This window comes from Panthera onca, chromosome B3, assembly GCF_046562875.1.
Source record: "Panthera onca isolate mPanOnc1 chromosome B3, mPanOnc1 haplotype 2, whole genome shotgun sequence".
Classification (NCBI taxonomy): domain Eukaryota; kingdom Metazoa; phylum Chordata; class Mammalia; order Carnivora; family Felidae; genus Panthera; species Panthera onca.
The window spans coordinates 97952771-97975291 of record NC_138344.1 but is presented as its reverse complement, the minus strand read 5'-3'; the positions used below and the strand labels follow the sequence as shown (position 1 = coordinate 97975291).

At 44.8% G+C, this 22521-nt stretch overlaps 1 protein-coding gene across 12 annotated transcripts in view; it reads left to right on the top strand.

The window, feature by feature from the left end:
- Nucleotides 1-4887: 4887 nt before the first annotated feature.
- Nucleotides 4888-22521, top strand: part of NIN (ninein) — a 99372-nt gene continuing 81738 nt past the window's right edge. For 8 of the 12 annotated variants that reach the window (XM_078448258.2, XM_078448257.2, XM_078448256.2 and 5 more), the window contains exons 1-3: nucleotides 5012-5065; nucleotides 5544-5597; nucleotides 14076-14279. In XM_078448258.2, the coding sequence (XP_078304384.2) occupies nucleotides 14097-14279 (183 nt within the window). In that variant the 5' untranslated portion in view covers nucleotides 5012-5065; nucleotides 5544-5597; nucleotides 14076-14096. Of the gene's footprint in view, nucleotides 5066-5090; nucleotides 5228-5543; nucleotides 5598-9371; nucleotides 9433-12384; nucleotides 13797-14075; nucleotides 14280-22521 lie in introns of those variants that run through there. The other 4 variants (XM_060619801.3, XM_060619797.3, XM_078448255.2 and 1 more) reach the window with 4 other exon arrangements.

Genomic DNA, 22521 nt, shown 5'->3' with positions numbered 1-22521 from the left:
AGACCCAGATACAGCCGAGCACAAAACAGGTAGGCTGTGGGAGCACGCATTAACAAACGGCCTGCAGGGCTGTCGTTGCTATGTATTAAAATCGTATATTTTAGACTATTGTCTTCTGAAATTTTATTTTTAAGATACTATTGGGGGGGGTGTCCCAAGGTTTTGGAGGGTGGTGATTTTTAAAAATATCTTGAGGGGCGCCTGGGTGGCTCGGTCGGTTAAGCGTCCGACTTCGGCTCAGGTCACGATCTCGCGGTCCGTGAGTTCGAGCCCCGCGTCGGGCTCTGGACTGATGGCTCGGAGCCTGGAGCCTGCTTCCGATTCTGTGTCTCCCTCTCTCTCTGACCCTCCCCGTTCATGCTCTGTCTCTCTCTGTCTCAAAAATAAATAAACATTAAAAAAAAATTAAAAAAAAATAAAATATAGGTTTCTGGATTCCAATGTCTTCTAGATGCACATCAAAGTCTAGAAAACTTAAAGGAGTCTTGCTTGGGAAAAAATATTACATCATTTTCCACTCAAAAGTCTTTTTTTTAAAAAGGTAAAAATGTCGTGTCATGTTGGCTAAGTGTTCACGAGATTGTGAGGGGAAAGAACACCAATATTTCTTAAACTAGAATTTCATTTTCTTTTACTTTGAGTGAAGCTGGAGTGTCAATCTTCGGGCACTTATAGTTTTTAGAACAGTAGAACATTTCCAGATTCCAGATAATGAAAATCGATCCTTGCCAAAGTGAAGAGCAGACCTCCTCCCCTGCCACGCACACAGGCAACATCTCTTCTCCATGTGAGCACCAACCAAGTGTTTGGAAAGCACCTAAATGCTCAATTCATGAGCTCCAGAAAGCACATGTCCAATAATCACTTCCTGCTGTGCATTACCCATTGGGTCAACTAGAAGACAGTAGACAGAGACAGGGTATCAAATATTCCTTAGGACTGATGAGCTGGGCAGAAAGAGCAGCACAGAGGAGATTCACAGGGGAGCACCTAAGAGTTGAGTAGAAGGAGGGTAGGTTGTCTGGAGACACTGAGCATCCATTCATCTGCAGGGATCAAGTGGATGCTTACCTACCAGGAAGGATATCTAGGACCCGACACGGAAGCCCATGGGCTGAATGACCTGACAGAAGCCATGTTTTAGGGGACTCATCCCCCTCTTCCCTGTCATGCTATATATGCATATCCTCCCAATTGGATTAGATTAGAATCCTGTGCTACCTCACATTATTCCCTTACTCTCTCCTGTGCATGTTTTTACTTCCCCGAAGGAGAATAATACATTCAAGGGCAAGAGCCAAAGTTGATGGTTCTTTTGAATATCTCATGATTTCCAGGACAGTAGTAGGCACAGACTATGTACCTAGTGCTTACTTTAAAATAATAATAATAATTCTAATAATAATAATAATAAATTGTGCTGAATCCATGTATCCTCTTCTTTCATATATTTCATGAAGGAAAATGGAGAATCATAATTCCAAGTGAGGGTTCTTCAGGGGCAAGAGTGTAAATCAGTTTGCCTTCTGTCTACTTCCTTGGCATCTTCCTGGGTTCTTAACCACCACCATTTTGCCACTGACACTTTCTCCTAGACTTTGACTTACATATCTGGATGGAACCCAAATTGCCCCTTTCCTCCTTTCACCACCCATTTCCTTGGGTTCTTGGGCGACAATATGATGTCCCTTTCATCCAGACAGTCCCTGGCTTGGACTATAACTGATAATCTGCTTTAACCATTGAGCCCCACCTGAGGCAGCTTTGCAACTTACCTGAAGTTTGTTCTGATTAGTTCACATGGTCAGAGAAATAAGAAAAACATTTATTAAACAAGTGTAGAAGCAGCTGGGAGTTCTACAGCATGACAGAAGAGGTGTTTTGTTTTTGTTGTTGTTGTTTATTTACTGTGCTGTAAGAAATAACTTACATCCAACTGTGACTTTGGGTTAGGGTAGAATGAGTTTGGTTACAACTATCTGCTTTCCTTGCCCAGGAAAAAAAAAAAAGATAACTCTGTAGATCCTGGGAAATTTACAAAGCCTGAATTTTCTTTCTCCTTTAAAAAAACATTCATTTTTGTTGTTCTCACTCTAAACTATTCATTACAAAGTTACTTCAAGAAGAAACCAGAATAAATTTCTCTTCCCTAGATTATTCCTTGGTTAACTTTTTAGAGCTTTCAGCCGCTTGAGAAAGCCAGTCCAATACTGAAAAACATTGCAGAAAAGCCACTCGAAAACATCATCTACAAATACTTTAAGGATCCTGAGTCCCTGAACAAGGCTCTTTGTGGGAGTTAATATCAGAGGCAAATAAATTACAACAGATAAAAGTGAAATGTGGTCTGTAAAGGCTGGGTAAATGTTTATGCTTCTTTTCATTTTTCCTCCTATTGTATATAATGTAGCTACCATTTCTGCTGTTATCTTCATTTTTTTTTAACAGAGAAAAGCTTAAGTGATAGGTTCTAAGGTAAGTCCTTGCTTTTTTGCAGTGACTCTAGACATACCAAGATTAACCTTCCACCCTGTGTAGCCTAAATTTCAGGCACATGGTATTAAATTATCTGCCTTGGTAGGATTGTCCTTGCAAAGCTACACCACCAAGTCCTCATGCCTCACACTCTCCCCTCCTTTGTAGCAAGGCTGGGGGTTGAATGTGATTTCAAGTTTCTAGACCCAGCATTAACTCCGCCCCATTCACTCCTCTTAAGAAAGAGTATCTTGTGTTTCTCAAATCACACAACCCCCACCAATTCTGACCTTTCTCTGTAGGGAATGAATGCCACCTCCCACAACCCGTGGCTCCCAAGAACAATCCACACCTTAAGGATTCTTGCAGGTAAAAGGGATGCTTAGAGAGAGAACCAGTAGGATGAGGCTCCCATGGCAGAGATTAGGTGAAACAAAGATACATCTCTTCATTCTTACCTTCTAAGACTGTTGGCTGTTTTCCTCCCCGATGAACATTCTTCTCTTATTTATGAGATGACATCTATGTAAGTATTCTGGCAACAAGTTAGTTATTCACTTAACAGTGTGTGTTGTATAATTATTACTGGATAGAACAACTGTGCACAAAGTACATGAGTGTGTGTGTGTGTGTGTGTGTGTGTGTGTGTGCGCACGCACAGGAGTATTAAAAAAGGGTGGGGGGAGGAGTATGTATTGAAAGAAGAGAGTTTGGTTCTAAAATAAGGCAGAACTGTTTTAATTTTTTTTATGTTTATCTTTGAGGGAGACAGAGCACGAGCAGGGGAAGGGCAGAGAGAGAGGGAGACGCAGAATCGGAAGCAGGCTCCAGACTCTGAGCTGTCACAGAGCTTGATGTGGGGCTCAAACCCACGAACCGAACCGTGAGATCATGACCTGAGGTGAAGTGACTGAGCCACCCAGGCGCCCCAAGACAGATGTTTTAAATAACAAACTTTTAGTTAGGGCACAACTATAGATTCACATTAAGTTTTAAGAAATAGTACAGAGTAATCCCTTATAGACCTTCTACCTAATGGTAATATTTTGAATAACTGTAGCACAATGGCACAACCAGGAAACTGACATTAATACGATCCTAGGGCCTTATTCAAACGTCACAAATTTTACATATATTCATTTGTGTATTTAGTTTGGTGCAATTTTGTCACATGTGTAATCTGCTTTTGAAGCTCAGCTGTGTTAAGTACTAGCTGCAAGATCCTGAGCAAGCTCCCTAATTTTTCTGAGGCCCAGTTTCCCCATCTGCAAAATGGGCATCATAAGGTCTGTCTCCTAAAGGTGGTGCGAGGATTAGGTAAGATCACTTCTGCTAAGTTTCCAGCACACTGGGTTCTCATTGAATGATAGGTTCCTTCCTGTCTACCCCTCGTTCTTTCAGTAGCAAGGGAACAGTCTCCAGTTTCTTGCTGAAATAACCAGACTTGTGGGTTATAATAAATCAGGCGGCTTCTTCTTCCAGGCCAACACATTGAACTCTGCTGTTGGAAGAGAGAGCACAGTGGATGTCACCTGCCCTCAGCTGCTGCTTCTTGGCTTGGGTTTAAGATCCTGTTTGCATCCAGATCAGAAGTGTAGAGATGGGGGCGGGAGGAGTGAAAAAGGAGAGCATTTGGGGGAGCTGTGGAGTAGGGGTAGGAGGTGGTAAACAGTGAACAATCGCTGGCTGGAGAACAACCAACTCCAAGGAATCTCCGTCCTGTGTGGCTAGTGACTGAGGGCTGGATGTACCCGCGGAAGGCCTGATGCGGGTGGGAGCCTCTGAGAACATGGTGGGCAGGTGCGGAAGCCCGACTAGACCTGGTACGACGATCACACTTGTTCCAGAGTTCGGAGTGAAGTCTTAGAGCTCTTCGCTCTCCCTGGAGCCCTCTTCCACAAAGGCAGAGAAATCCAGGACCGCCTGGGGGCAAGAGAGGCACCTGAATCTCCACCTTAAGGTCCCGCTGTCTGGAGGCGGAGGCCTTTCCTCCACGCGCAGAGGTGGCTGGCTGGGTGTCTCAGGCGGAGCGGGGTGTGAGCGGCGCGCTCGCAAGGAGAGGCTAGAGGGCAGGGGATGGAGGGGTGGACGCACTAGCCCCTGCTTGACGGCGACCTGAGAACGCCGATCCACCTGCGCCCCTAGAACCCTGCGTTTTCCAAGTTCAAATCTCCGAAGCGACCTCCCAGCGTCACACAGCAGCCAACCCTGGACCGGGCTCCCCCCGTGTTTCCGCTACCTGAGCAATCCCCGGAACCCGTGGCCCCGTACCCGTCCGGGTGGGGGCCGGGGGCGGACCCCGCGGGGGCCGGGACACCGCGTGGCGCTCCTCCCTCGGCCGCCCGGGCGCCGCGGGCCGCGGAGGAGGAGCCGCGCCCCGGCCGGCGTAGCCCTGGCTCCTCCTCCCCGCGCGGGCCCGGCCCTTCCTCCCCCGCGTCCGAAGCTCCGGGTGGCCGCGGCCGAGCCGGGAGCCGAGCGCGCTGGGCGCGGCCGTCCCGCCGCCGCCGCCGCCGCCGCCGCCTCCGAGCCCCGAGTGCGCCCGCGGCCATGGTCGCCGCGGCGGCGCCGGGCGCCTGAGCCCCGGGACGCGGTGAGCGAGGAGCCGGTTGCCGGGGCCCCCCCGCTCCGCGGCCTGGCGGGGGGGGCGGTGCGCGGAGGCCTCGCATTGCCCCCCGCGCCGTCGGCGAGGCCCTGAGCGCCCAGGGCGGACACCGCACGGGGACCGGCTGGGGCTTCCCCTCGGGAGTGCGAGGTCGGGGCGCGCGGGGCGCTCCCGGGGTGGGGGGGAACGCGGCGGAGAGGGGGCGCCTTCGCGGGCGGGAGGAGGGGCGGGCCCGGGCGGCGCGGGCTGCGCTGCCGGGGGGCGGGCCGGCGGGCGGGGAGGATGCGCGCCGCGGCCCCGGAGAGCCGCGCTTTTGTACGAGCCGGCTCCTTACATATGGAAATGACGCTCGCGCGGCTCCCCGGCCGCGTCCTTTTGAAGGACGCCCGCCCGGAACCGCGGCGCCGGCTGCGAAGTATTGTCCCGCTTCTTGAGCCCTAACAAAGCGTCCCCCTTCGCTTTGCAGAGCGCTGGAGGCGGGCGGCCGGCGGTGCGGGCGCGACGGAGAGGCCGCCAGAAGGTAGGCGAGGGCGGCGGGGGCCGAGAGAGCGCGCTGCCTGGTGACACAATGGGGGTGTCCGCCGGTTCCGGGGGCGCGCCGGGCGGGCGGCTCCGAGACGCATCTGCAGCACCGCTTTGGCAGGGACCGCGGCGGCGCGCCCGCCCTCGGGCCGCTCATTCGAGGCTGGGATCCCCCGCCACCCCCGTGGTCCCAGCCCGCAGCCGCGAGCTGAAAGCGGCTACTGTGTGTGGACCCAGGAGCGGACTGGAGTCCCGGAGCGCGCCGAAAGGGTGGCGGTTCGGTTGCCTGAACCACCCGGGCAGCCTTGTGATTGAGAAGCTGAAGTGAACCTGTCTGGGGGAAACCCGAGGTGATGAGCTTGGGTGCTCGGAGCTGCGGAGTGCCGTTGGGGGCCCCGAATGGGGGAATTTTAGAAGGTGCGCGGGAGAAAGGCACATAGAAAGACTTTCCCGGTGCAGTTGCTAAAAACGAAGGGGAGAGAACAAAATGACACTGGGTTATTGCCTGAAAGCCTTGATCGCCAGACCAGCGGAATGGAAGTGTGGAGTGCAGCGTTCCAGGGTTCCAAGGGCTGGGCTTCTTCGGCTACCAGACCGGTCCCTGACAAAAGGACAAGGCTGATGGAAACACTTTCCTGCCGAAAGCTCTTTCTGTGAAGTTGAAAGCGAGATAGGAAGAGACGTTTTCCTAGCCTCTGCCCTGACAAACCCAGGTTAAGGTGCACGTGAAACAGGAGCTGGAAAGCTACCCTACCACGTACCTTGTTTTGACAACTTAGCTATAATGGGATCTTATGCCTTCTTAGCAGGGGCAGGGGAATTCCTGAGATGGACTTGCCATATAACTTCTGAGTTTTTGAAATCAAAACAGATTGCGTAGTTGTCTTTTGTGACTGACATGGTAGCTTTTTTGGATTAGAATCCTGATAAAGTCCATCATGGTGCGTGGGCTAAGTTCCTGAGGCCATGGACGATTTCTCGGTTGGGCTGCCTTAAATATGTTAACATAAATTCATCCTGCTGCTTTGCAGAGGCTTGACAGTCTACAAGGAAATGTATTTTTTCTGTGTCAGCTTAATTTTATCTTGAGTCTTCTCTAGTGGCTAGCGTAGGGGTGGATGACCTGAAATATTGGCAGGTCTTGCCCTGGAGTTGGGGGCGGGGGCGTGTGTTTGTGATAATTTCCAGACTGTGTGTAAAAGTAACATTACAGGCTGGCTGAAAAACCAGTTTGTTGTAGTCTCTTCAGCTGTTGTCATTGTTTCTTAGGGAGGAAGAGTGACCTCCCGGGGGGAGTTTATTTGCAGGTTTGTTTATTTCCACCTGTTCTCTGGTGATTCCTTAGGGGAAAGCCTTCTGAACCGCCATATAGGTAAAGGGTAGGACTTACAGATGTTCCAAATGTGTTGGACATCAACAGAGATATTGCCACGGCAGGAGAAAGCTTTAGAGGGCAATGGAATGGAAGCCATCAGGGGTACAGTCTTCGAATTAAAATGTCACGGATCAGTCATTTTAATAGGCACTTGCTCAGAATAGCCCGGTGTCTTTCTTCTTGTCCTTTTTCCATTTTAGATATGTGATGACCCTTAGTATCAAAAGATGTTAACTGTCACAGAGGGGGAGAACAGGGCACCAGTGAATTCTGAACAGCCAACTTTAATTTAATAGGCAATATTCTTATCGCAAGTCAAATGTTGTTAAAATAAATTGTTTTAAATGTCACTGCAAATGACTTTCTAAACTAACATTTCACCAATCTTGATGCTTCCATTTTGTGTTGGTAACGAAAATGCATTTTATCAGTCTTACCTTGAAAAAGGGTTGGCAAGTTTAACCAGAGTATTCAAGTGGGATTCAAGCTGCCTAAAGCCTTTTCTCGGGGTGGGGGGTTGTTTTTATAGATGCCAGTTCATCTGTAAGCCAATAAATTATGTGGTTTGAATTCTGGCTATTGAGCTTGCATCTGTTGGGCAGAGGCTTGTGGAGAGACTGAGGCTTACAAAAAGATGTTCTTATCTTATTTACGAATAAAATAGAACTTGAAAAAGATTATGGGAATGTAGAAGCAAGCAACTTTTTTTTTTTTTGAAATTAGGACACTTCTTTGTTGCAATGTATATCAGCAGTTAATAATTTATTCAAACTTTTGGGTGGAAAAATTACGAAGTGTTTGTGTTCTAATGTCCACATAAAAAACAAAGGTGGGAAAACCTGGTTTATAGATGAGGGAAGGGAAGCTCTTCCTCCGGGAACTGGAGTCATAGCCGCAGGCATTCTGAATTAATTCAGGTACATGCGGCTTGAGAAGTGAACGTTGTTATAGGCAGTCTCTTTTCAGAAAGTACCAGGGGTGCCTGGGTGGCTCAGTCGGTGAAGCGTTGGACTCTTGGTCTCGGCTCAGGTCATGATCTCATGGTTTGTGAGATGACAGTGGAGAGCCTGCTTGGGATTCTCTCTCAGCCTCTTCCCCTCTCTCTCTGCCTTTCCCCTGATCCCGCTCTCTCTCTCTCAAAATAAATAAATAAACAAACCTGTAGCTCTGTTTTCTGCTTCTGTAATTTTACTTACTAGCGGATTACAGGTTACCGAAGCTGCAAGGTGCTAGCCTAATGATTTGATTCCTCCAGCTGCCCTGAGTTAACCACCTGATTGGTAATCCACATAGCCATTAGGTTTAACAAAAGCTTGGGTTTGGTACACATCAATATACTAAATATTAAAATCCTAAAACCTTTTTTAATGTTTAATGTAGAATAAATGCTAGTAGGACGTCCTTAGTTAAATTCAGTTTTATAGTGTAGATTAACAGAGGTTGTTGTTTTCTTTCATATTTATTTAATGTGACTTTTTTTTTTTTTTTTTCTGTGCAGTGGCATTTAAACTTTGGTGTTCTCTCTTTATGCCGTGATTTTGTTCTGGGTGATATTCTTGTGCTTGCAGTATCCAGCTAGAAGTGAGATACTCTCTGAACTGAGAGGAGGCTACCTGACAGGAGTCATTTTGATGAGTAGCCATAGTTTTTGGCAGAAATATTTTATACAAATGTAATGTAAATACAGATACAGAGATATGTAGATGAAAAAAGACTGTTGCTTTTTCTATTAAGCTTTTCCTGCACTTGAATTTATTCTTGTCACTATTTCATTTTATACTGAAATGAGTCCAAAATGTTAAGGCTGGAGATCTTTGCAATTAAAGTGTTTGCAGAAAAGAGGGAAGAAGAAACATTTTAATTTGATCATTGGCATTATGAGACTCTGACTTGCCAAATGGTGAAAGCTTAAAGGCATGAATGAAAAGCTTTCTCTAAGCAGGATTTGTCCATGTTCACCATTTTGGTTATAAAGTAACTAAATAAGTCACTTGGTGGCCACTGCCTGGTCTGCGGACCCCCAACAGCTATGTCTGAACACAAATCTGAAAGCATCTATTATGATGCCTAAGGAAAGCGGCCGAGCCAGGAGGGGCCTCCAGACATTCCACATAGCTGTTCAGCTGCTGGACCATCTGGAGGGAAATAAAAGGCCTGGGCGAGGGGCTCTGGCATTGTGCTCATTTATTATTTGGTTTTCCCTTGCCAGACTTTGTCCCTTTTTCACTCCCTCTGGCCCAGAACAGACGTCCCCTTTGGCTGGGGTGCCATTCTTACAAGCTCCTTTCTGTGTACCTTGGATGCTGGAAAGTTCATAAGTTCATGTATCCACTTCATGTTGGCCTTATGTTGGGGACTTCATTATTCCAGCTGGACCTCCACCTATGTCTTTTCCAGGCCCAGTTGGCCCTGATTTCATCAGCCGGGGTTGCCAAGTGGAGCGCAAGGACACAGATCGGTAATGGCCATACCCGTCAGGGTCTGCACATTTTGGCAGCCTTGTTTGGAGTTATTTGGAAGGAAACTGTTCCAAATAGTTCTCATTATGGGTGGTTATTGGGTGGTAAATGTTGTGATTAATGGCTCGGTGCATTTGCCTCTTATTTAACCATCCTTAGTTAAAACTCCAAAATATTGCTTGCACCGACCGTTCTTTTCCAAAGGAATTGTAAAGGCTTCTGTCAATTTGATTGGGAAAGTAGATGGCGAAGAGAGGCCACGACCTGTGGGAGGCTTTATGAAACTGGAGTTATTCTTGGCAATTTGAAAGAGGGTTTATTACTCAAAGCCCAGCTTTCCTCATCTCTGAGTAAGATTTCTGTCACTGGTGGGTATCAGGTAGACTTTAACTATGGAAAGCATTGATTGCACAGACCAGACATACTTAAGCATTTTGAGGACAATTATCAATTTCTGTACTGTGCCCACTGTTGAAGATATGGAACTCTCCATGGTCATTTTTATACAAAATTTTATTTCTTCTTTGCCCCAAATCCCAAAACTGCTTTGGAAAAAAGAGAATGCTCATTCCATACCTCTCTAGTGCCTTGTAATTATTCAATAAGTGGATTAAGAGAGGTAGGGAGGAAGAAACCCCATCCTTCCCCACTCCAGTTTGGAGGGGTTTGTGGCCATCAGGTTTTTGCGGTGGTTTCTGGGACTTTAGTGGTTAGCTGATTAACACAGAAAGGTGGAGATAAGTGATTTGCCAGTGATGTCCTATTCATGTGTTCTGTGTGCATCCACAGGACTGAGAGATAGTACAATTTAGAGTCAGACCAGAGTTCTGATCTCCACTTCATCCCCATATTAGCACCGTATCCTTGGAGAAGTTGCTTAATTTTGCCAAGCCCCAATTTCTGCATCTTAAATGGGAATATGGTGTCTACTTTAAAGAATTAGAAGGATTAAATGAGATCATTTATGTAAAGTACTCAACATAGGCCAGACTTACGGTAGATGTTCAGGAGTTAAAAAAAAATAAAAGTTTCTTCTTAACTCCCAACAATATTTCAGACTTTCCGCTTTTGATTGATGTTAAATTTATCAATAATCTGCCTTTAAAAATGGAAGAAGCCCTGAGCCTTACCTGCCACCATTGACCATTTAGTGATATAACAGTGTTTGTATACATAATACCTGGCCTGTGCTTTCTTGCTCTCCCAATGGCATTCCGCAGCTCCCGCTTTGCTTCTCTGAAAGCAGATCTAGGGCTGGTTGACTTCAGTTCACCCCGCCTTTGTCAGTCACAAGTATCTTCTTGGTGGTTTTCTCAATTCCCCTCTTGTATCAACTTTCTCTGGGGTCATCCTCTCACTTGCTTGCCATCTTCAACCCTCAGGACAGCCCTTCCAGATGGGTATTATTATTCCCATTCTATAAACAAGGGGACTTGGGACAGTGGTTTAGTACAGATTCTCTTCCGAAGTCACATCCTATAACTGCCCCTCTCAAAAAAAAAAAAAAAAAAAATTACAGCCGAAGTTTATGAATCCATTGGTTTAATTACTAACTCCTTAATCAAACTCCGGACAGTTCTAGATGCTACAGGTTGGCAGTGGGTTCTGGCTTTCTGCTTCTGCTTAGTGATATCCAAGACGGAAAATGCCTTTGACAAAAGGGGTCAGATGGGGGAAGGAGAGGTGTGCTTGTGGAAGAAATGGGCATTTCAGAATCTTCATAGGCTCATTTCATCACTCATTCAGGGTAAGGTTCCACTCATGGAATCTCCCTACACTGAGTCAGTGTCTGGTGTGAGGAACAGACTGTGCTATGCATTTGGGGGAGGATATAAAAGAAATAAGTTGTGGACCTTGTCCTTACGGAAATTTCTGCCAAGCAGGGAGAAAAAAAAAAATTCTTGCACATGAAATTACTCACGAACATTTGAGGAATAATATCAACCAGAAAAAAAAAATGCGTTCTGTGCCAAACGAGGACTGACAACTTGTCACCATATGTAACATCTTCTGGATGTTTCCGTATGCTCATTTGTTCCACAGGGTTGAGGCTGTTTTCCCCCTCCAGTCAAAAGAATGTTCTCCAAAGCATAGCGTCTTGGGAAGGAGGGAGATGAAAAAAAAGAGATAAATAAGGAAAGCTGCTGTGAAATGAAAGAGATTTGATTTAGTGAAAAATCCAATGACCTCCCAAAGAGCAGGGCATGATAGCTTATTGAATCCAAAGCCATGGATGAGATCAGGACTTCTCAGTACATTATGAGTTTTATGGTCCCCTTTCATTGGTCTCAGTGAACCAATCCCCATGCCTTAAAAATAAAAAGGGGAAATTTTTGAATTCTTTCACTTTTGAGGGTTTTTTTACATATGCAAAATCAAGTAAAAGTGGAATTGTGTGCCTTTTATGAAGTTGGTCAGATTATGTATAGCCCAGGGGACTGTAAAATTCAGAGTGAGTCTGAGAGTCACTGCAACCTTGAAAATCCCAGGGCCCCTGGGGAGTCTCAGATCCTAGGCGACAACAAACTGACAGACTCTAACGGAGTCTCATTAGCCAGGCATTGGTCTTGTCTAAATCCCTAACTTTTGTGGCTTCGCTTAACACCTTGGTGTTTCTTTTCTGATGCTCTGATGTTTATATCGCACTCTCAACTTATTTTGAAAACATTTGCATGGTGATTAGTTAACCCAACAGACCAATCCTGGGAAGGCAGCCAGAACCGACAGCACCTTAGTAATAGAAAAGCTGAGAAAGAAGACCCCGAGCCCAGGAGCCTGGACCTAAATGGTGCTGCTTTGCCTTAATGAGCGGCCCCAGTACGAATTGAGTAGTGGCCTTGAGTAATGGCCGAGCTGTTTGAAAACACCTTGAGTCTACCTCATTGTGCTGAAACTCCAGGTGGTCATGGTTGCATTTTAGCTTGTAATGTTTTGGACGGCTGCCTGTGGGAAGAAAACAGCACAGCCTAGAGCAGCACTGATGTGTTATGGAAGCCTCTCTCATTTACAGTTCTGGCCACGTTCAACACCTGAACTTGTGTGTCGCCCGTGTTGTCCATCTGCTATATGCACATCGCCCTTGAGTTAGAGAGTTTTCTTACTCAGGGCTTTTGTTAGTTAAAGGTGCTGCTTTGAAAACTGGGATGATGCTTGCCGGGGGCTGGGGCAGGGGGCAATGGGAAGTTGTTCTACAGTGGGTACAAAGTCACGCAGGATGAAAACATTCTAGAGATCCGCTGTACAACAGTGCACGTTTAGCGAAGAAAACGGTTGTGCGCGCTTAAAATTTTGTTAATAAATTTTTGTTAGGTTAGATTTCACATTATGTATTTTTTATCACAGTAAAAAAAATATATGGGCAAGATAAATATATTTTTTGAAAGTGCTGCTTTTTATAGTCAAGGGGCTGGTGCTGAGAGCCTGGTTTAGATGGCTGAGGTCATTGTCTCAGGGGTCTAGGTTGTGTTTGGCTTCCGTTGCGTCATGGTGAAGGTAGCTTCAGACATGTGCATTTCAGGCTCTCGTCGGAAGACCCAACACATTAAAAATGAATTCTTGCACAACCAAAGAAACCCCCATATTTCACTCTTAAAATATGAGGTACCTAGAACTTTATGATGTCTGTTTTTAGCAGAAGTGATTCTGAGTTAATCATGAGCCTGTGTTTTTATTGATCCCATGGAAGGTGGGGAAATGGGAAGCCTGGGGTTGGGGGTTGAAAAGAAGGAAGACAGACAGACATGAGGTGGTCTGGATAATGGAGGTTCCCTGAGACTCTGTATGATTCATATGGTCTGTGGCTCCTCTGAAGCTCATAGTCTGAAAGGTTGGAATAGTGTTTTCCCCTTTCTCTAGGCAATTAGGCATTGCCTAAAACCCCCAGGGACTAAAGCCAGCTTCAGGGAATACCCTTCCTGTCACACCTCATGTAATTGCACCAGTGAAGTTAATTGCACTGCTTTTGGGGGAACTTGTGTAAAAGGCATTGTGTCTCATGTAAACAGGGAGGTGGTTTTGTGTTGTATCGGACATATTCATCCAGTGCCTCTTGCTGCAAGCCTCCATGCTAACTGTGATGGGGGGGCATCTAGGCTGAGCCAAGTGGAACTAGATAGCGTGGCCACAGCGGTGGCTTGCGACATCTGGGCAGGTGGTCTGGAGCTCGCCGACTTGCCTCACAGCTCGGGCCCTGCAGCCTATATTGGTGCTAACAGTTAGTTTGAAAGGACGGAGTGTCAGAAGTGGCCTTTCACCTTCTGTACGTCCAGGGGCTCGTGAGCTGATAGAGAAGCGCTTTCAGTCTTGAGTTTGAGACTGGCCGCCTGCCCAAGGACCAGGCAGGAGAGGAGACTCCCTCATTCTGGTAACGTTACCCTGAGTGACCTGTGTAGCTGTGGCCCTGGTGTGAGTGCCTGTGTGGGCGCCTGGCCGGCCAGGGCTGGCTCCTGGAGAGACCTGAGGTCTTGCTGGGGGTGGGGTGAGGGGTGAGGGTGCAGCATCGCCTCTCCTGCCTGCCTCCACCGAGGTCCTCATGGACCAGCATCAGGGACCAAGGACGTACAGAACCTTCCCAAGGGGCTGGCAAGGGCAGGGGTAGGACTCCCGGGCTGCCACCACCCGCCCTTGTCTCTGTCGCACACAGGTGAGCGCCGTGGGCTATGGGATGGATGAGGTGGAGCAGGACCAGCATGAGGCCCGACTCAAGGAGCTGTTTGACAGTTTTGACACGACAGGCACCGGGTCCCTGGGACAGGAGGAACTCACCGACCTTTGCCACATGTTGAGCTTGGAGGAGGTGGCCCCAGTGCTCCAGGAGACGCTGCTTCAGGACAACCTCTTGGGCAGGGTAAGGTCTGGGGGAGAAGGCAGACAGCGGGAAGTGGGTGCAGCTTCTGTCCGGGGTGGGGGTGGGGTGCAGAGCACGCATGTTGCAACTTGCTTCTAACATCCTGGCTGTGTGTGCCCCTAGCTGTTAACCTGATAAACAGAAAAAATGTAATGGGTGGGACCCAGCAGTGTGGTTTGCTCGGGTGGCAAGGGCCCGCTTGAATTTGTGCTGTGGAATAAAGGTGTGCCCTGAGCTTCCCAGATGAAGAGAGAGGAAAAAGAAGCAATAAGAGCATGTTTTCCAACTCTTGGTCGTTGTGGATCATTTTGGGGACTCTATATTCATCGTTAGGGCAGAGGGAGGGGACTGAGATTTCCCTCGAAGAGAAAGAAAACGTAGCAAGAAAATTGCCGCTCACAGGATGAATAGATTGCTGTTATGACTTTTACTCCCAATAAAGCTATTTCTTGTGTTTCTGGGGTGAAGTATTAATTAAACCTTTCACCCAGGAAATAAGACAGGAGGATAAGTAAATACAGTGCAGGTTCATTTAAAACCCAGCAGGACTTGCTTCCAGCAGGGATATGCATGTGTGCCGATGTTAACTTCTGCATTTGACAACAAATAGTCATGTTGTCCCCACAGATCAAGTGACAGAAATGAGTAGGAAGTGAGAAGGGGCCTTTTTTTTTTTTTTTTTTTTATACCTCCTGCTGTTAGTGGAAAGGGTGTTTGATCTGTCTTGACCTCATATTGCCTTCAATTTTTGTAATTATAATTAAGAGCATCATTTGTATGGCTTTGAGTTGAGTCTTGCTGCTGATTTTTGGAATGGATGAGAGGAAGAAATGGGCATTGCTTTTTGAGCTCTGTTATCATTGATGATGCTTTGTAGACAGTGGTTTTTATCATGTGTAAATTGAGGAAGGAGTCATGAAGCTCAACTTTATTCCGGTGACTGAATTTCTTTTTCTTCATTTCATTTTCGCTGTCTCTTAGATGACAAGTTGGATAAGTGACCTCAGATACAGTAGGATGTATTGACTGTCTGTGACAGGAGACAGATGGGAGTAGTGATCACCCTGAAATTAATGTACAAAGGATGCTATTCCCAGGGGCTTGGCACTATGAACATCATGTTTATCAGGGTTCACACTTAAAGAAAAAAAATGTGAGGTTGTTGTTTTACGAAAGTGAAACCCATTCTTGGCCACTCTTGGGGGAGGGATTAGCTGCCTGTGAAAACATGTGGTCCCTAAAAAATGCTAAAAATCTTGCTGCAAAAGTCATAGAATTGGGAAGTTTGAGGATGAAATCATTTGTTCCTCATTCGTGTAACGTGCTCAAATGTGTTTTCATTCTGTCTCCATCTCGGACACCTTGGAGAGCTAAGGGAGTAGCGTTTCCCACTACTGTGGTCCTTGGGGATCTCAGCCCTTTTGTTGTATAAGGAATAGCACCGAGAGTGGATCTGTTTCAGTGCTTATTAAAGCCTGAGAAGAACAGATACAACCTAAGGGTTCCTGGAGAGGTTGTCTCCGCATCAGCATAAATACAGATCCTTCTGCTGTGCACAGATTGTACCTTAGCACTTACACAGTTTGCTCCAGATGTTGTACATCTTTGCCCTCGTTCAGCAAACTAGAACAGGGGAGCAGTTATCGATTGATTTGTTAACAACTTGACACTATCAGCCTGCTTTTTACGTTTGCTATTTGCCTGTGAATAATGAATACCTAAGTGGTCTGTAGCCTGATATTTACTTAGTGAGCCAGTGATAAAAGTTAAATAGATGTATGCATATTGATTTCACGTGGGAGGTCTCTGGTGACTGTCTTGAGAGCAGGGTTGGCATGAATTAATGCACTACCGTTCGATTTGCATTTTTTATGAAACTGAATTATTCTCCTCAGATGATCACATAAACTTGGCCATATGCTGTTGAGATATTCTATATAGTCTATAGTTATAAGGAAAAAATTCCTTAGAATTTGCTGAAGAATTCTAAGCGCTAACACCTTCTTGAGACGTTGAGTACGGATTGTAAGTTGTAAAATTGTAAGTTGTTTTCAATGCCAATCATCTTTCTTCTCTTTAGATGGTAATTGTAGAAAAATGTATAAGGCTTAGGAATTTGGTTTAACAAGGAGAAAGAAATAGTAGCATGACAAATCTAAATATAGTCATTAATTCAACAAATATATATTGTGTGTGTCCTATATGTTAGGCATTCTGCTAGTCTGTGCAACTTATTTATGTTTATCATAGACTAAGGTTTTCCATTAAATTGGTTTTTGGATACAGTAGTATCCAACAGTTTCCTGCATGCCTAGGGTTCAAATGTATCTTTAAATGTTAATGAGTGTAATTTTTAAATGAAACAAAACTTCCAAGTTTACCTTTATTGGAATTGGGCTGAATTGGTCATTTTTTTTCTTGAAAAAGGAATAAGCTAAAATGCATTGTTTTCCTCAATATGAATATTTTCTGTTTATTTTTATTTTAAAATCCATCTGTAATGAATTCTTGGCTTTTCTTTTTTAAGCCTAATGTTTCTTTCGACAGTGGTTAAGGAAAGTAACTGAAATTGACTTGCCATTTTCACGCCATTTTGCTACTAGGCCATTCAACCCTTTCAATTCATCTATCTGATCTTGCTTTATAACTTGAAGCCATATTCCCCTGAGCATAGTGCTTACTATGTAAGTGTTTGCAATGCCTGAGGATTGTGGATCACTGATTTGAAAGAAGGCAGGACACTGCTGGTAAGGTGTTTCCTGCTACATAATCAGAAGAGCTCCATCCATAGCTTTGTCATCAGTGAAGCACCTGTCAGGTGGGTAGGAGCCCAAGACAAGGGACTCCTGAAGACACTGAAGAACTTACAGTCTGGTCGGGTAATGTGCCTGGCAGATGAATAGTCCTGGGAGCAAATACATACTACAAACATAGAAGAAAACAGAGCAGCATTAGCTCTTAAATTGAACCAAGTTTTCATCCTAGCAATTGATATTGGTCACAGGTACTTCCTGGTCTTTTTGTTTCTTAGAAATGAAATGTTCTCATATGCCTTTCTCCTTTATTAGTAATCAGGACAGAAGTATACTTTACCTTGGTTTTATTGAAGGTGTTATTTATATAGTTTTAAAAATGCATTTCCTTTACTTAGGGAATATAACAACTTTGAGACAAAATAGCCCCCTGAGGTTCTGAGGCGTTTCCTTCTATACTTGCTAATATTAACCTGGATGCTGAAGTGTTCTATGTCTTTGGCACTCTTTAGAATCAAAACAGGCCACCTGGTAGCAGAACTTACCAGTGGCTTCCAAAGAGTCCCATAGGTGTGTGGACTTTGTTCATCAAAGGTGCTTTGAAATTTTTAGTTTTAAGATCTAATAGCTTTACAAATATATAATTAAACTCAGATTCCCCATTTTTCATTTTAAAGTGCTTGGGGGAGTCTTTTATAAATATCATGATTAATTTCATATGGTAGACTTGTTTGTTTCCAGTTCATTAAAAGCTTTTTAAAATTTCCTTCTCTTATACATATTTTAACCATTTGAAAAGTAAATCAGAAATACAGAAGTACTTTCTGGCAGTGATTATTTGGACTTGTTCTCTGTGTGCAAAATTACACTTGATCATCAAATAGTGTCTATTTATAACTACCTGGTGTTCATCCTCCTGTTTCATATTGATCTGAGGCTTTTTGAATGCATTGGAGGAAATGGTGGAAACATTTCTCATTGCGTCTCTTATTAAATGTCTGGACCTTTGCTGTATCTTACTGTTTAGCCACCATAGTTTAACCTGAAATGGTGAGGGATATTTTCTGATTCCCATTTTGTCTTATGACCCTGTGTAGACCATCACTCCCTTCTTTTACAACCATCTTTGTTAAGGTTGACTTGAACTCCTAAGGGTCTGTGGTTCCCATTTTTGGACAAGAAGAGAATCTGATTAAGAGGCTGCAAGATTTACTTCTGTATTAATACTTGGTTGTCAGACTTATTGCAAAATTAACTTTGGTTTTACGTGCTGTGAACCTTGAGCCTCTCAGAGGTATTTAGTCTGATGGGAAGATCTTTGGCTCCCAACGAGAGGTGGGGAAAAAGTGCTGAAAGACTGTTCTCTTCTACCTGCTTTATTTCAGTAATGACTGTCTCTTTCTCTGGAGAAAGTATGGTCCAGAAGGCTGATCCGATTTCTGCAGTATTCCACTGATACTCTTATGAGTAATGTCTTTTCTGGACAGAGGGGACTTACCGTTCTTTTGTGTCCATCACAGATTTTAGACTTCGGTGTTGACCTGTATGACAAAGAAACCTTAGAGAACTTGGAAAAGTACATTGACCCATCCAAGGTCAGGCAACTCAGTGGAAGCAGCAGCAGGATAGGAACCCAGATTTCCCCATCCCTGAATTTGAACACACGTTTTCACAGCCTCCTTGGATTCCAGATATGCAAGAATGAATCTCATTCTCCACGCCCCTCTCATCACCACTACTACCACATCAAGACAGTATAATATTAGAGCACAGTCTTTGAAGTCAGACCTGGATTCAAGTACTGATTCTTGCCCCTTTCTAGCCCTATATGGCTAGGAGTGGAGAATGGATTTGCTAGAAACTTCTTTTGTGTGGCAGTGGTTGCATCCATCTCCATCTGTAGGTGGGGCCCCTTGGGTCAGTCTTGGAGTATGACTTCATACAGTTGCTTTAGGTTTGGACTTGTCTTTTTTTTTTTTATTAAAAAAAAATTTAAGTTTATTTGAGAGAGAGAGAGAGAGAGAGACGGTGAGTGGGGAAGGTGCAGAGAGAAAGACAGAATCCCTAGCCCCGGATGTGGGGCTCAAACCCACAAACTGCAAGATGATGACCTGAGCCAATATCAGGAGTTGGACGCTTACCCAACTAAGCCACCCAGGTGTCCCGTGGACTTGCCTTTTACGATGGGCAATGGGCTTGCCCCTCTCCACATTGCCCCTGTCCACATTATCTGTAGTAAATGACCAAAATCATCTGAATGCTTTACTAGAATAAAACATTTCACAACTATTTCTTTCTTAATGAAACAACATCTCTTGGTATCATTTCTCTTTTGCATAGTGCTGTAAACATCATTTTCCTGCACTGTGTCCTTCTGAAGAGTCCATATTTCTCTACCCGATTCAGCTAGCATTTAATGTTTTGAGTGTTCTTTCATCAGTTTCCCTGTGTATTGCTAGATACGAACCTCCTCTGTGTGATGATAGTTACACGGGCCTTTGTCTCGTTTAATAAGATCACTTGGTTCAACACTTGGCTTGAGTTTCTCATCCTGGATCTGTTTGTACTGCATACATGTGGAAACTGTATGTATTTGATCTCCATGATTGTGTAAGATGATTTTATGCAATGTTAGGTTCCTTATTCTACTTCCTGTTGCCGTTTTTCTGTGTGTGCGGTTTGAAGTAACGTTTTTTTCTTATGTGATACTTACTTTATTTTTGTCGGAAAGGCAAATTATGTTTCTAAAAAAGCATTCGTATGAAATTTGGAGAGGAAAAATGATGAGGTGAATTTCTATTATGTGCTGGTGACACATGACAGAAAAAATCAGATTTGACTAGTCTTCCCATTAGTTTAGTGTAAATGTCATGTGTGTTTTTAGTCTGTCATGTAATTTTCCCATTGCTGCAAACTGTCCTTTGAGGCATACAAGATATAGGAATGCTTGTAAAATGAATGGCAGCAATTATTATTCAAATGAGGGGGTGCCAACCAGGCGAAGCATGGCTTGGAGGCTTGTTACTGTGTGAGGTTTAATTGCATTGTATATTTGTGACGATTTCTAACTTTTAACGTAATGCAATAGTAAAGCTCCCTTGGAGGAGAAAAATGGTACTTACAAATTCCAGTTACTGAACTTAGTGAGCCCGCTGATGCACATTTCTTTACAATAGAGGGCATTTATTAACGTTTTGGTTCTGGGATGTGCCCTAAGGGGCTTTTCCACCACATCAGTATTCATGAGCATTGTCAGAAAATAGCAGTCACCTGCCTCTATTAGAGAACTGTCTTCTTGGAAGATGTGGAATTTACTGTTATTTAAAGTGGAGGGTCCAGTGTCTCTATGCTCTGGCAGGAGGGAAAATAAGATCGGTTTAAGACTTAAGGCTGCTCCAGTTGTTTTGATCAGCTTGCCACGTTTTTGTTTTTGGATTTCTGGGTGTGTGTGTGTGTGGAAGAGGTCCATCAGATAGACACTGTTAGATTATGAAGAACCTCTGAGTTAATCAAGTTTAGTCTTTTATAGCCCCTTTTTCTTAAAAAAAAAAAAAAATGGCTGATTCAGTAGGTCTGTTTTGGAAACTGTTAAGCTCTGCCTGTGAATATCTCAGAGAAGCCAAATGTCATAAAAATGGTCTCTCCAGCTTGTCTTTGTGTCTCTCACAGCACTCACCAGTTTCTATCTTGTAAGTGCTAACCAACTTTCCTCTCTTCTTTCCTCTTCTCCCCTCCCACACTCAAGATTCTCCTCCTGACCTTTCACCCCCTGGAGCCCCAGTGTACTGTTTTACACTGGCTTTGTGTAAAGTTGGGGATTTGATGTGGGGCAGTTTAGGGATTTCCCTGAGAGGTCAGAGAGTGAAGCAGGTCTAGGGCAGGAGGGCTGCCAGGCTTTGATGAGTCCAGTCAGAAGTCCTGAGTTCACCAGGCAACCCCAAAACTTCAAGACGTGAGGCCACCAGCAAGGCCCATGCCTTTTTTGTGCTCTGCCTCCTCAATTCCAAGGGGAGATGCCTGCCTTACCTGGCTCATGTGGATATTGTGAGATCCAAATGACCAAATGCCCAGGAAAGAAGGAACCTGCAATAATACACCCACTCATCTAGTGTTATCCAGAATCTACATTAATGCAATTTTCTGATAACAGCATCTCTTACCCCATTTAGTAGCAGTCTTACATAACCTTTGGGGATTGCAAACATTTTGTTAAAGTTTTGCCCTGTCAAAGAGGATATTAAACAGCATAAGATTATTCTTTTTTTTTTTTTTAAGTTTATTTATTTTTGAGAGAGAGAGAGAGACAGAGCATGAGCAGGGGAAGGGCAGAGAGAGAGGGAGGCACAGAATCCAAAGCAGGCTCCAGGCTCCAAGCTGTCAGCACAGAGCCCAGCGTGGGGCTTGAAACCACAAACTGCGAGATCATGACCTGAGCCGAAGTCGGATGCCCAGCCGACTGAGCCACCCAGGTGCCCCAGCATAAGATTATTCTTGATCATTTAAAATCTTCTTGGTCTATCAGTTATTTGTCTACATTATAAGAGCAATACTCTCAGCCTTTGTTTTGTGGCACATAGATATTTGTCTCAACACTAAATAAATAACCCCAGCCTATTAGGTTTTTTAGTGCATGTCTTCTCTAACAGTTGGTAGAGTTTTTAAGACAAGGTTTTTTAAGTTTAAAAACTGTATTTTTGTCTGAGGAAAGATAGTTAACGTCTTTACTCAATCCCAAGGTGTCAGTAGTTACTTCTCTTAGTACTTCACCTCAGAGCACTCCTGTGTCTTATTTGCTGCTTCTAATCTATAGTGGTCTGGGAAGCAGGTAAATAAGCTTATAATAAATCAGGTTGAGTGAGAATAAATAGCTCCGGAGCTGGTTCTGTGGCATTTTCTGTGAGCAGAGTGTGTGGGCTTTTCCATGCCTTCCTCAGCTTTGGACATCGCTTCTTTGTTTTCCAGTTGTCTGCCGCTTGATTGTCTGATCAGCCATCTCCGTATAAATGAGGTTTTACTGTCTCAAAGGTCGGTTTGTTTGTATGAGGCTAACTATCCCTTAAATATGGTGTAACAAAGTCTTGGAAGTTGATGAGAATCAACGTCCAGATTGTAGGTATCTTGGTCACTTCTCAGGGTGAGAAATTGAGGTACATAGACTCATGGTGACCTTCATGGCCAATACTCCCTGAATTGAACTATGTAGGGACAAGATCCAATAACCTCTCTCAAAGCCCAGACCCAGCAGAGACCCAGAGGCGAAGTAGATAGGACTTGAGGTTCTCAAGGCAAGCACTTCCCTTTTCTGTTCAACTCATAACTGTGTCAAGGAGAGGCCAAGGTTTCATTCAAGTCATTCCCATCACTGTCCTAAGAGAGGAGAAACCCCAAGCTGAGGTCCCTAAGCACAGCAAATTGGATCGGCTTCTCTGATGTTGGGCAACTGCCCAGATCCTGGCGGGGAGGCAAGATCCCTGCTGTCACCTCCGCCA